This window comes from Nelumbo lutea, chromosome 1 (assembly GCF_056320005.1).
Source record: "Nelumbo lutea isolate HS-2025 chromosome 1, American lotus-T2T, whole genome shotgun sequence".
Lineage (NCBI taxonomy): Eukaryota > Viridiplantae > Streptophyta > Magnoliopsida > Proteales > Nelumbonaceae > Nelumbo > Nelumbo lutea.
This window is the reverse complement of record NC_142684.1, coordinates 8,382,339-8,394,886: the sequence shown is the minus strand read 5'-3', so window position 1 is coordinate 8,394,886 and position 12,548 is coordinate 8,382,339. Positions and strand designations below refer to the sequence as shown.

The 12,548-nt window shown below is 37.9% G+C and overlaps 1 protein-coding gene across 1 annotated transcript in view; it reads left to right on the top strand.

Annotated features, from left to right (window-relative positions):
- Nucleotides 1-975: 975 nt before the first annotated feature.
- LOC148873411 (sister chromatid cohesion 1 protein 4-like) overlaps nt 976-12,548 on the top strand; it is a 39,756-nt gene continuing 28,183 nt past the window's right edge. The window contains exons 1-5 of the mRNA XM_088964996.1: nt 976-1,670; nt 6,742-7,003; nt 7,396-7,493; nt 7,589-7,638; nt 10,637-10,701. Coding sequence (XP_088821122.1) covers nt 1,547-1,670; nt 6,742-7,003; nt 7,396-7,493; nt 7,589-7,638; nt 10,637-10,701 — 599 coding nt within the window. The 5' untranslated portion in view covers nt 976-1,546. The remainder of the gene's footprint in view (nt 1,671-6,741; nt 7,004-7,395; nt 7,494-7,588; nt 7,639-10,636; nt 10,702-12,548) is intronic.

Genomic DNA, 12,548 nt, shown 5'->3' with positions numbered 1-12,548 from the left:
GTGCGTTGGTGTTGGCTGTTGGGTCAAATTCGTTTCGGGCCTGGATTGATAAATTCGGGTTTGCCCTCCCAACATATGCAGCCTTAGGGTCGGGCCTGGGTTCATCTCCACCCGACGCAATCCTAAATGGTCAATAAATGGCGCCGCATGTGCGGACGTCACTCCTGGTAAGTTGCTTAAGATAACGTACTCAGATTTTTTCCTTTCGCCACGCGGCGTCTGTACGGTAAGCAGCTCGAACTATTGTCATTCGTTGGTTGTTAACAATCAAAGCCCAAAATTACCACTGCATAGTTTTTCAAGGGTTCGTGCATTGTCCACCACCCGAGCTGGCATTTTCAAAATATGAAAGGATATTTTCGTCCATAAAAAGTGAGGGCAGGACAACCTGTGCCCAACGAACAGTTTTTTCGGGGTCACGGAAGACGGAAGGTCCTAAATTAATGATAAGAATGAGAGAGAGAGAGGAGAGAGAAATTCCAGTTGAGATTCAGATTTCGGACAAACTACTTTTGGCGGAGACGATTTTTACGCTTCCACTCGTCTCATAAAATCTCGTGCAACCAAACAGCCCGCGGGGCGCAAGTTGCGTATTACGCACTCCAAAGTCCAAAGTACCACCCGTTATGGTTTTCCGGTTCCCACTTTCCATCCACCATGTAGAAAAGTATAAAGTGGGGCTCACATATGATAGTGCAATGGGACAGGAGTCTACTGTAGACACGACTGGCCATTTGATGCACTTGACTATCGTGGAGCCCACTATTTATTTCGATCTGAAGTCCGTTACGTGTTGATTGTACTTTTTGCACAGAGTGGCACGTTGTACAGTATCATACAATGAGTGTTGCGACACGCGATCAATGCCGTCCCAACGTTCAAAATTTCAGCAGCAATATCTCGCAAAGAGAGATATCGGGCTTTCGCGGACAAAATATCGAAATTCAAAATTCCGATTTTCGAGGGTATAAATCTGTTTACATTTTGGAAAAATCTCTCTAGATTCTCTCTCTCATGTCTTCCCTCTCTGTTCCTTGCAGGCAATTTAGCTTCGCAACTTCAACTCAGTTGGAAGTTCCCGATCTTGACTCGGTACGGACACCTGAAAACTCTGGTTCTGTTTTCTGTGCTTTGGTTTTGAGCTACGGTGGGTCTATGTGATCTGGAAATGGAGGTTCTGCACCGATACTAGGGTTTCGAATGCTGAGAATTGAGGGAATTCATCAACAACTTCGCTGCAACACTGGGGGTTCGAGTGTTCGCGGGTATGGTTGCGTAGAGGTTTGATTCCGTGGTAGCAATGCTGAATTTGGAGTTTTTTCTGGAGTTGGTTTGATTTGTTTTCTCAGTTCTGGAATTTTTGGGCTCGAAGGTGATGTGAGAGCTGGGAGTCTCTAGGGTTTAGCATTTGTTGAGAATTCTACACTTTTTGAGTTTGGGATCTCAAGGTTTGGGCGGTGGAAGAAGTTGGAGTGGAATTTGGAGTTGTTGAGAGTTTGGTGCTTTGGATGGGTTTTTAGGGTTTGTTCTGTGAGCTGCGAAGAAAATGTTTTATTCGCAGTTTATTTTGGCCAAGAAAGGGCCGCTTGGAACGATATGGATTGCGGCGCATTTGGAGAGAAAACTGCGAAAGAATCAGGTTGCTGATACTGATATTGGTGTTTCAGTAGGTTAGTATCAATTCTAATCTTGTGCTTTAGCTTGTTAGCTTTGATTTTTTTTCGTCTTACTTTAAAATCAGCAATGAGAAGCTTTTGAAGCTTATCAATTTATTTGCCCCTTCCTTTTACTTCTTTTAAGCTTGAGGTTTGGAGTAGAATTGCTTAAAAGCAGAGGTTAATTTTCTGTCAAATCTACAGAGTTCCTCTCAAACTTGTATACTAAAATTTTAGTATATTTTAATTGTGTGCTCGTGCTATTCAGTTTCAGTTGCCAAACGGCTACAGGGAACTGTTTTGGACGGATCCTTTAACTTTTGATGATAAATATTGATTTTTGGTTTCCGTGGATGTGTTGATATAAATACATGCGAAGACCTCAATTTGTTGTCTGTTGCATGAGGACAGAAAATGTGTTTAGAAGACCCTAACTAGGTGCAGCTTGTATAAGATGGACTGCTCTTAGCTAGTGAACGTAAACGTGCAAATTATTTATTTTTGTTGCCACTTAAAAACAAAATGAAATTTTTTTGCTTAACAAACGTCTTTCACCAGGCTTCGTTGAGTATTTCCTGGTAGCATTTATTATATGGAATTACCAGGAAGGGATAGTTTAGGATAGATAAAGTAATGAGAGCTTCCCAATCAGATCTGTGGAAAGAGGTCATACAATACCAGTGGTTCAAAAAATCAGAGACATACCTCTTTGCAATGAGAGGACCGTAATTTACTTTCTCAAAGGATTTTACTGGGGAGTTTGATAGAAATAATCCTGAACCCACTACTTATCTCTATGGATTTGTTAATCATGTTTGAATAGAAATGCAAAAATAAAGTGGAATGCTATGAACTCCAGAATTCTGCTCAAGAGAGGAATTCCAAATTGCTAAAATTGGCAGAATTGCATCTTTAAAATCTACATGTTTTTAAATCAAATCTATTATCAAATTGCTGCCAACATAGAAAATGGATTCTTTTGGGGCATTCCAAATGCAACTTTTTCTACAAATGTTGAAATGAGTGGGACAGCTAAAAATTCTAGAATCAGAAATAAGCATACTCATAGGAATATACGAATAGCCTCAATAGGTGAAAAAATGAGGGAAAGTAGATTAAGATGGTTTGGTCATGTGCAGAAAAGATCACCTACAGCATGAAAAAGATGTTGCCTATTGCAAGTTGAAAGGTATAGAAGAAGTACCGGCCAAAACAGCTATAGGTTGAAGTAGTTGTGAAATGGTTTGAGGGCCTATAATTTAGCAATGAATATGACACTGAACAAGCAGAATAGCAGAAGAGGATTCACATAGCCGACTCTATATGGTTGCCCCAACACTTTATTGAGTTAAGATGAGTTGTCTTATTTTTATTGTGAAAAAGTAGCATGAGTTATTTCATTGAAAGATAAGATGTTAACATTAAGATAGTAGCTCCTGAAATGGAAAAGAATTTCTAGCCATAGACAAATTATCACTAAATGAGCGTTGCACACCTATATTGCCTATATATGACATAGAAGGTGGATATAGAATGATATTCACGTACCCCTGTGCCTTTTCCAACTTGTGTCATTTGGTCTTGAGCTGTGCCACCTCAACTTAAAAGCTTTTTGTTGAGGGGTAGTGCACTTAAAAATTAATACTTATGAGGTCTTGGAAAAGTGAAGACCTAACTGATGTCTCTCTCTTCACATTTGTTTTTTGTAAAGCAAATGATGAATAACTACGGTAATGCCTCACTTATCTCCTGCCTCTGTACTTCTAATATTTGGGAGCATGTTTTTCCCCTTTTGGTTCCAAGTGGTTTCATTTGGGAAATGTAGGATGTCTGCTTGAAAAATCCTTCTTCAACCTCTCTAAGAGAAGAGGGGAAATTCTTTGGAAATGAATTAGAGCAGCTACTTTTAGGGGAGGAAAGAAATGCCAGAATTTTTAAGGAAGTGTGCAAGGCCAAAAGAAATTCTCTTAGACAACTGTGTCATAAGCACATTGGATGAATACTCTGCCACTTTTTTATGCTTTCTCCTCGTATGATACATTGAGGGGCTGACTAAATCTTTCTCAACCAAAACTTTATATCCATCTTCTTGGCTTCTTCCTGATGAAATTCAGGTTAAGCTTAATTTTGATGGCAGTAGCTTAGGCAATTAAAGAAGGTTGAAACTTATTGGTGGAAGGGGATTCCTAGACAGTTGTGTTGATGTTATAATAAATTTTTGTGAGGACGGTGATAAGCAGCAGGTAGAATTCTGAGGTGGGTGGTGGAGCATTTTGACAGGGTGGCTAACCTTAAGATAAACTTTGCTAAAAGATGCATTAGCTGGGGTCTATGTGTGTTCCTAGCTTCTTTTGCTGGAATCCTAGGTTGTTCTTTTAGTTAGTGGCCTATGAGTTACTTGGGTATAATGTTAGGGACCAATTCGAAAGAGAGTAGATTCTGGAACCCTTTCATAGAGAGATTTAAGAGGAAACTGCATCTCCTTAGGCGATAGAATAACCTTAATAAAATCCACTCTGGTAAACCTTCCAATCTACTACTTGTCAGTCTTTAGGTTTCCATAGAAGATTGCAAAGATGAGGGGTTTCTTATGGGAACTGAGAGAAGGAAAAAAGGACCACTTGGAAATATTGGAACCATGAATTTGGTGCTCTTGGGGTAAATGGTTGTGGAGGCTGCCTATTGAAAGTGAAAGGTTATTGTGGAGTAAAGTGGTGGTAAGTGTTCATGGGACATTGGGTAATGGTTGGGATGTAGGTATATCACATTGGGCTACTTTGGCTTCCTCACTGAAGGCTACACATGGTATTCATCCAAAATTTCATAATTTTATATGGTATTATGCTTGTTTAGGAATACAATTAGGCTTTGGAGAGACTTATGGGCAAGGTTCAAAGTATCGATACAATACACATTTCGGCCGTATCGTATCAATACTTAGAAACGGCTGAAACACCTTATTTTAGTTTTTTTTTTCAAAGTTTGGTTTTTTGAGAAGCCTAGAACGTGTTTTTTATGATTAAAAAAAGTTGGGGGTCCAAAACACCTGGAAATAGGCGTTTCGGACCGTATCTTTTTCCAAAGATACGATACGATACGCCCGATACGGGGCGTATCGTATTGATACTTTAAACCATGCTTATGGGTGGGAAATTCTCATCTAAAGGACATTTTCCATATTTTTATTCTATCTCCACTTTAAAGATAACCTATCTTGAAATTTGTGTCCTTGTCATCCTTCTCCTCACCCAAGGGTTTTGATTGGGACTTGGGTTTTTGAAGAGGGTTGAAAGATTAAGAAGCTTCTAGTGTAACCTATTTGTTGAAAGCCCTAGATGAAGCTTGTTTGCACCTTTAAAAACTAGTTGGGTGAATTTGGACTCCTCATCCTTTGGGTTTTTTCACTTGTGTTTCCTTTCTTATTGCTCTTGTACCCACTCTCACCCCACAATTATCTTTACTTCTTAAAGAAGTATGGGGTAAGCCTATTCTTCCTAAAGAAAGACCAAATTGGTGTATCATGAAAAGATCGACACATTGGACCTGCTAGAAAAGAGAAGATCACATTTGTGTTTATCCCCAAACTGGTGCTCACTTTGAAGGCTAGTGGTGAGACTTGTTATCATTTACTAATCTCTTGTCCATTTGTTACTTGTATTTGGAGAAAGGTTTTTTACTTTCTTCAGTTGTAGGTGGACAGTGCCTTCAAATATGGCAAAGTTGTTTTGTGTGGAAGATTTCACATGACCAAGGAAATGGGGGAGGGTGTTATAGAGATGTACAAGGGCAGCAATTGTGTGGACAGCATGGGAAGAAAGAAAGTCAAGAATCTTCAAGTAGTAGGAAAGAATCAGGGAGCAATATTTGAATGTGTCATGGCTAGGGTAGTACACTGGGTCAAGTCCTTGGAGTTATTCTCATCCTACTCCCATTATGATTTGTAGAGGAAGTGGGGAGAGGTGGCTGCATCCTCCTCGAGGAGACCAAAAGCCCATAAACAATGGACACCACCTGAGGAAGGCTTTATTAAATTAAACTTTGATGGGAGCAATGTTGGAAACCTGGGCCTATCAGGTATGTGTGGTGTCTTTAGGGACACGGAAGGACATATCATTGCTATGTTTCAGAGTCCAATTGACCTAGGGAACTCCACAAGGGCTGAGCTTTATGCTGTGCTTCATGGACTAAGATGGGCAAGAGAAATGAAGTTGACTAATTTAATTTAGAAGGTTGCTCCAATGTTGTAATCGGGTGGCTGAAAAACAGTGAGAAAACAGCATGGGGCTATTGGAATGAACTGAAACAGGTCAAATGGTTGGCAAGGAGCATGAATATTATGATACAGTGGGTGCAGAGATCTGCAAATGGTTTAGCTGATACCTTAGCCAACCAAAGGGTTAGCAGAAATCAAATGCATTGGGCATGCTTATAATTTGTATGGATTCTGTAGTGGTAGGATAGTTATTGCTACCCTAGCAAAGGAATGAATGTAATGCTCTTTGGACTGTGTTGTTATCTATGCTATATAAGTGAATACTTTCCTTAGTTTTGGTGCAGGCCATAAAAGTTAAATCGAAGTATGCTATTCTATAAGGATTACCCTGTCTTTACTTGAACACGTGTATAGCATGTGTCCTTACACTAGTCTTTAATAAAATGTTCAGTTTTTGATAAAAAAATTACTGCAAAACAATCAAGGACCATGGAAACATGGACATATCATGAGGGGCAACTGGTGCTAGAACTGAGAGCTCAATTTTAATGGATCCGGACAGGTTCTCTAGCAAAGCAAGGGGTGGGATAGGGTTGCTGGATCCCTTGCTGTATACTTAAATTGGGGGAGGGGGATAGTGGGTTTCTTGGGACCATTGTCTGCTTGACACATTTTCTGTTGTACACATTTCATTCTTTAATCACCAATTAGTAAGTTAACAGTTGCCTCTCTCAAAGAAAAAAAAACTATTAACTGCCAATGCAGCAGGAAATAAATTAAGCAAGGCATGCAAGTAAAATTTGTAATGTATTATTTGTCCTTTTCTTTTTCCTTCATTTTTTCTGATCTTTACTTGATGGTTATCTGTTGCAGATTCAATTCTTTTTCCTGAAGCACCAATTGCATTGCGATTATCTAGCCATCTTCTACTTGGTGTGGTGAGGATTTATTCTCGGAAGGTCAATTATCTTTTCCATGATTGCAGTGAGGCTCTGCTTAAGGTGAAGCAAGCTTTTCGCTCAACTGCAGTTGATCTTCCACCAGAAGAATCTACTGCACCGTATCACTCTATCACCTTGCCAGAAACTTTTGATCTTGATGATTTTGAGCTACCAGATAGTGCATTCTTTCAGGGGTCAGTTCTAATGTTCATTTTGTTCCTTGGAATAGAAGATATAGTCTAATTATTACTTGAAATTTGAATGCAATTGTGCTGGGTTAACCATTGAGTAAGTCGAATCTGAATTTCTTTAAAAGTTTAACTTCATCCAAACTGCTCTACTTTCTGTGGGCTGTTTGCCAGACATGCTAAATTTGAAAGAGAGAGCTATCCTCATGTGATCATTTTGATTTGAAAGATGGTAAATATCCATTATGTAATCCAATGGGTAGTATTTTCTTCCTGCATGTGTGCAACTGTGCCTTTACTTTTTTGATATTTAATTTATAAATTGGAAATACTGCTTATGACACTTGGATTAAGGATAATACCTAATTGATCTGAATTAACTTTTCTACTTTATGCAGTAACTATGTTGATCACCATATTAGTACAAGAGAGCAGATTACACTTCAAGATACCATGGATGGTGTTGTTTATTCGACATCACAGTTTGGATTGGATGGTGGGTATTCCATATTTCCATTTGGCTAGCTTGGTGATGTGGTTGGTTATATTGTAGTACCTAGATCTGATTCCATGATTGCTACGTTCATCCAGAGAGGTTTGGCGATGGTGATGCTTCTCAGATTGGCTTAGACCTTGATGAGGTGATTATTTAATATAATGTTTTAATAGATGCCTGTACTCTATGTTATGGGTAATGATATGTATTGCTGCATAAATGGACATGATTTTCTAGATGGGTTACTTCTTTACTGCATTTCTTATCTGGATAACCTCTCCTACTTTAGACATGTGGATGCTTAGTGTAGCCAATACCTGTTATAAGGTAAATGATTTTCTGCATTGTTGTTCATTTGTCAACTGATGTTTGCTCTATACTGCATCATGTGTTGGATCACTTTCCATATGATGCTAGTTTTAAAGTTCTAATTTGCAAATCCTAGTTAAAATACCATGCACAAGAAAGAGGCTTCATTTGTTGGGCTAGCTTGCCCCATGAATAGGGAGAATTGTTATGTACACATGGAACCCAGACAACTCTACAACCATTTTTTCGATTCCTTCGTCATCTAGAACTCTTCATTACTCTGGCCGCTCCTTGGAAGGCCATTCGTGATATTCTTCCTGCTTTCCTCAATCATGTCAGGTATGACTTGGCTTTGGGTCAGGAAGTTAGGTTTTGGGAGGATGTGTGGATTGGAAATATCCCTTTGGGTGAAAGCTTTCCTTTACTTTTTTGCTCTTTCCAGTCTTAAGGATACCCCTCTGGGTGAAAGCTTTCCTTCACTTTTTGGCTAGCACTCTCATCCTTCAGGGATGAACTAGAACTTAGGTTTCAAGAAGAATCTTAGAGAATCTGAAATTCCTAGTGTGTCTGAGCTTCTAGGCTTGCTGAATCCAGTGGTCCTGGGAGAAGGTGGTTTGGATTCTAGGGTTTGGGGCCTTAATCCCGATTGTTTGTTCTAATGTAAGTCGTTCTTTAATTCCTTGGTAGCCACCTCCCCTTATCCTTCTTTCCCGGTCAAGGAAGTTCAGTGTTTTCCCATCCCACCAAAATTCAGTACGATCTTTGACTTGCTTCAAAGAAAAAGACCAAACTGATGTTTGTTCCCCAACTGGTGCTTCCATTGTAAGTTAAATAGTGAGGCTGCTTTTCATCTCTTAATCTTCCATCCTTTTGTTAGCTTTATTTGGAATTGGCTTTCTTTTCTCTTTGGGTGCAGATGGTATTTTCCTGGTAGTTTGGTTTGGAAGGATTGTTTAGCCTTGTTTTTAGCTGTCATAAAAGGAGGGGCAGGATTTTGCCATTTTGGGGAGATATACTAGAGCAGCGGTGCTTTGGACAGTTTGGTAGGAAAGGAACTCAAGAAGGGGGAGGGGGTGACATGGCATCTAAGAAATGAATTCAGGCAATTTAAATGGCTATCAAAAGAAATGCCAATCCAAGTTAAATGGGTTGGGCTCAATTGTAATTGTTGGTTGGGTCAGCTTTTCTGAAGCTGCAGTTTTTTCTTTTTCACAACCTCTTGTTATAATTATTTTTTCTATTATTAATGAAGCCATTTCTGTGTTGTTGATCTTTTTTATTTATCCAAAAATAATACATGTTCAAATTGTATGGACAACTTTTGATACTAAAAAAAGTCTGGATTGCTAGTATCAGTTGTGTCAATTTGCACAACTCTAATACAAGGTTGGGTATAGGGGTTGATATGGAAGGCGGGATTGGGTAGATGTTCAATCCAGGGTTCTTTCTTTCTAATGGATAGTTGGGCTTAGCTACAGTTTATTTCACTTGGCAGAAATTCATATGATTGTGTAGAGAAATTCCCCGCTTGTCCTGATTAGGAAACCTTCTCCATATGCATATGTGTCTATGTTTGAGTAGTTTTATGGTTTAAATGGTTCAAATTCCAAATTTTTGGTGCTACTTATGTTATCAAACCTTTGAGAAAGATGGAAGGAAAGCACCATCCATGTCTTGTCCTGGTTTGTGCACAGAATCCTTTGTTTGTCTTCACTTTGCTACGTAGTGAATGGTTTAAGAATTAGTTTTTCATCATTGATTTCGGGTATTCTTCATGTGAAATTGGATTCCAGTTCTAGGATGGGGTTCAATCAACCCTACACAGCCTTAATCCCAACTATTATTCAAGAGAAAGTAAGAAGAAAGAGAGGAGAAAGATGAAGAAGAGAAGAGAAAAGAAGAAGTGAAGGGGGGGGGGGATTTTGGAGAGTTGAAAATCTAAGCTGGAGACACCTAGTTCTTTATATATAATAGGTTGATAGATAATAAGAAGTCAAATAACAATAATATCAACAATTTGCGTTCTGTTAAATTGTAATTTCTGAGAATATTTATTACCTCTCTGGTCTTTCTCTTTCTCTTTTAAAGCCTTCTACTTGCACCAACCATCAAGTTATTCCTCATTGGTGCAGTCATTTGGTTGTTGTAAACATGACCAGAACCAGATCATCTCAATCATCTCAATCAAAATTTCCAGTCTTGCCATTCACCATCTCAGTATCCTTAACTCAGCTGCAGTCATGTTTGAACATGTTATTTCTTGATTGGCTTGCACTCTTTCCAAATTCTAGGACTGGTCTTATAAGTCTTGTAGATTCTTTTGTTGGTAATCTCTTACAGAATTTTCCTTTTAGTCCAGTGGTATACAGTAGGCATACAACATATTGGATGTACCCCTCCTCTTAAACTACTGTACTCTAATTCCATGGGCAACATTTGCTTTAATTTCTCCCTCATTATGGATGATTGATCTAAGCCAAGGTACTGGAAGTGGTTAGTTTGGGGTATTTCCTGATTGTAATACTTGTATTCTGTCAAGTTTGACCTTTTTATTAACAATTATTGCAAATGCGTAAAATGACTAAATTCTTGTGAAAGTTGTATATATGAAAGCATTTTTAATGATTTATTACAGAATGTAAAGATGGCTTGAAAATTGCATTATTTTTATCAATTATCAAAAAAATAATTGCATTATTTTTGTTGGATATACAAGGAAAAGAAAATATAACCCTTATCTAACTTTTGTGTAATTTGAAAAAGAAATTTGATCAATTTACCTTTCTTATTCTAATACTTATTAGTAGTTTTTGTTCTTGGTTGGTGCCAAACAGGATTTGTTTTTAAACAAAGATAAAGCATCTGGGCATTCTGTAGCCACATTGGATATAGATGGCGAGTAAGTTCTCTTGCTTCATGCCAACATTGAATATGTAGTCATCTTCTAATTTGCTTTTGGATGGTCACTTGCCTTTTGCTTAAACTATGCCCCTTTTATTTTGTTTTCATTGACAGATTGGTTAACGTGTAAACTATGACGTTTTTTTTTTCTTGATTAAAAGTGGTTCTGATTGGTTGTAGTAGCTTAGTAGTTGTGTTTGGAAGGCTTTGCGTGACTGCTTATTCTGAGTCATTCTTATCCATTGTGGTTATAAAGTTTTAAAGGGTTCTTGTTCATTGTCAATCATGTGGTTCCACAGGATTCTTTTGATAAGAGAAGATGCATTCTCTATTCCTGATACACATTTAACTGCACTTGACTTGCTTCATTTGCCTGAGAAGAAATGGTGAAGCAGTGTAGAATATAGAGGATATCATTTATGTCTGCTACTTGTTCAACCAGAATAGAGGTTGGGGGGGGGGGACTTACAGTGCAACCTTAAAGATGCTTGAGACATTGGATTTCAATCCAAATCTTATAAACAAGGCTTATTACCCCATTAATACTGTCCAGTTGCAGATCTAAAATTAAAAGTGACTTTAGTTGCCTTAAAATATAAATTTGCTTTCTTCGGAAGCAGTTACTAGTTTTAATTAAAATGCTGTAAAATGTCGAAAGAGTGTTAAAGATTTTTCTTTTTTGGTACCAAGTAAAAAGTCACTGACCAAATTATTCTCTGTTAAGTAATTAATTTAAATTGTATTAACCTCTAAATTCACACTAAAGTGTTTTGGTAAGGTGTAGTTTCTTTAGGGGATGACAAACAGTGGTATTTAACTTTTAAATTAAATTTAACTGTATTAACTTAGGGGCTGTTCATTTCCTCTTAACTCTTATCTCTTAAGAGGAATCTTTTAACTTTAAGAGAAAAATGGTTGTTTGTTTCCTCTTATCTTTCATCTCTTGAAGTGCAACCATACAACTTTTTGTTTTCCAACGAGACCCCCAAAAAGATTGATAAAAAAAATGATACCCCCAAAAAGACAAACAAAAACTCTCATATATGGGGTCAAAATGGATATTTGATCATTTTCAGAATTCAGAACAACATTCTCTGCATTCAGTGTTCAGAGGAAAGAAAGGTTCACCAATACCAATATACCTCTTAAGGTAATTATTGCACTTTCAGATGTCAGGCTTCAGGGCAAACGAGCAGGCCCTTAATGTTTTAGCATAAAAAATTACAAGTACCATTTATACATGTCTATGGTGTTTTGTCAAAACTTCCATCTGATAGATGATAAAATGGTATTAACATTCGATCCATTGGTGGTGCTGGATTTTGGGTTTGGTCTAGTGGTTGTGTTTGGTATTGTCAGAATGCTCAATTGCATATCTCTGTATAGAGAGCAATGTTGTTTCCTATTTGGCTTTCTCCTTGTCTTTGTTGATTTTTTTTTTCCTTTTGTACACATGGTTGCCTTTTGTTCTTTCATGACATAATGAATGCCATTACTGACAAAAAAGTACCAAAAATGATATTGACATTTGACAAGTTTTAACTTCAGAGAGTTTCTATATTTTACTATTTTTGAGAAACAGTTGGCCAAAATATGAAAGACCACGGTTGAATGATGTGCAAACACCATGTTTGATGATAGCTGGCAATGAAGATTTGCTGTATTCCCTAACATGTGTACCTCATCTCCTTGTTAAATAGCCACCAAGATTGGCAGACATCTTACCCCAGATTGCTACCCTTCTTCAGCTAATCTTGACCACTTGAAATATCTAACGTTTTATATCAACTGCACTGTAATCATCTAATGCACAAAGGTTTTTCTTGGGCCATTTCACATGTTCTA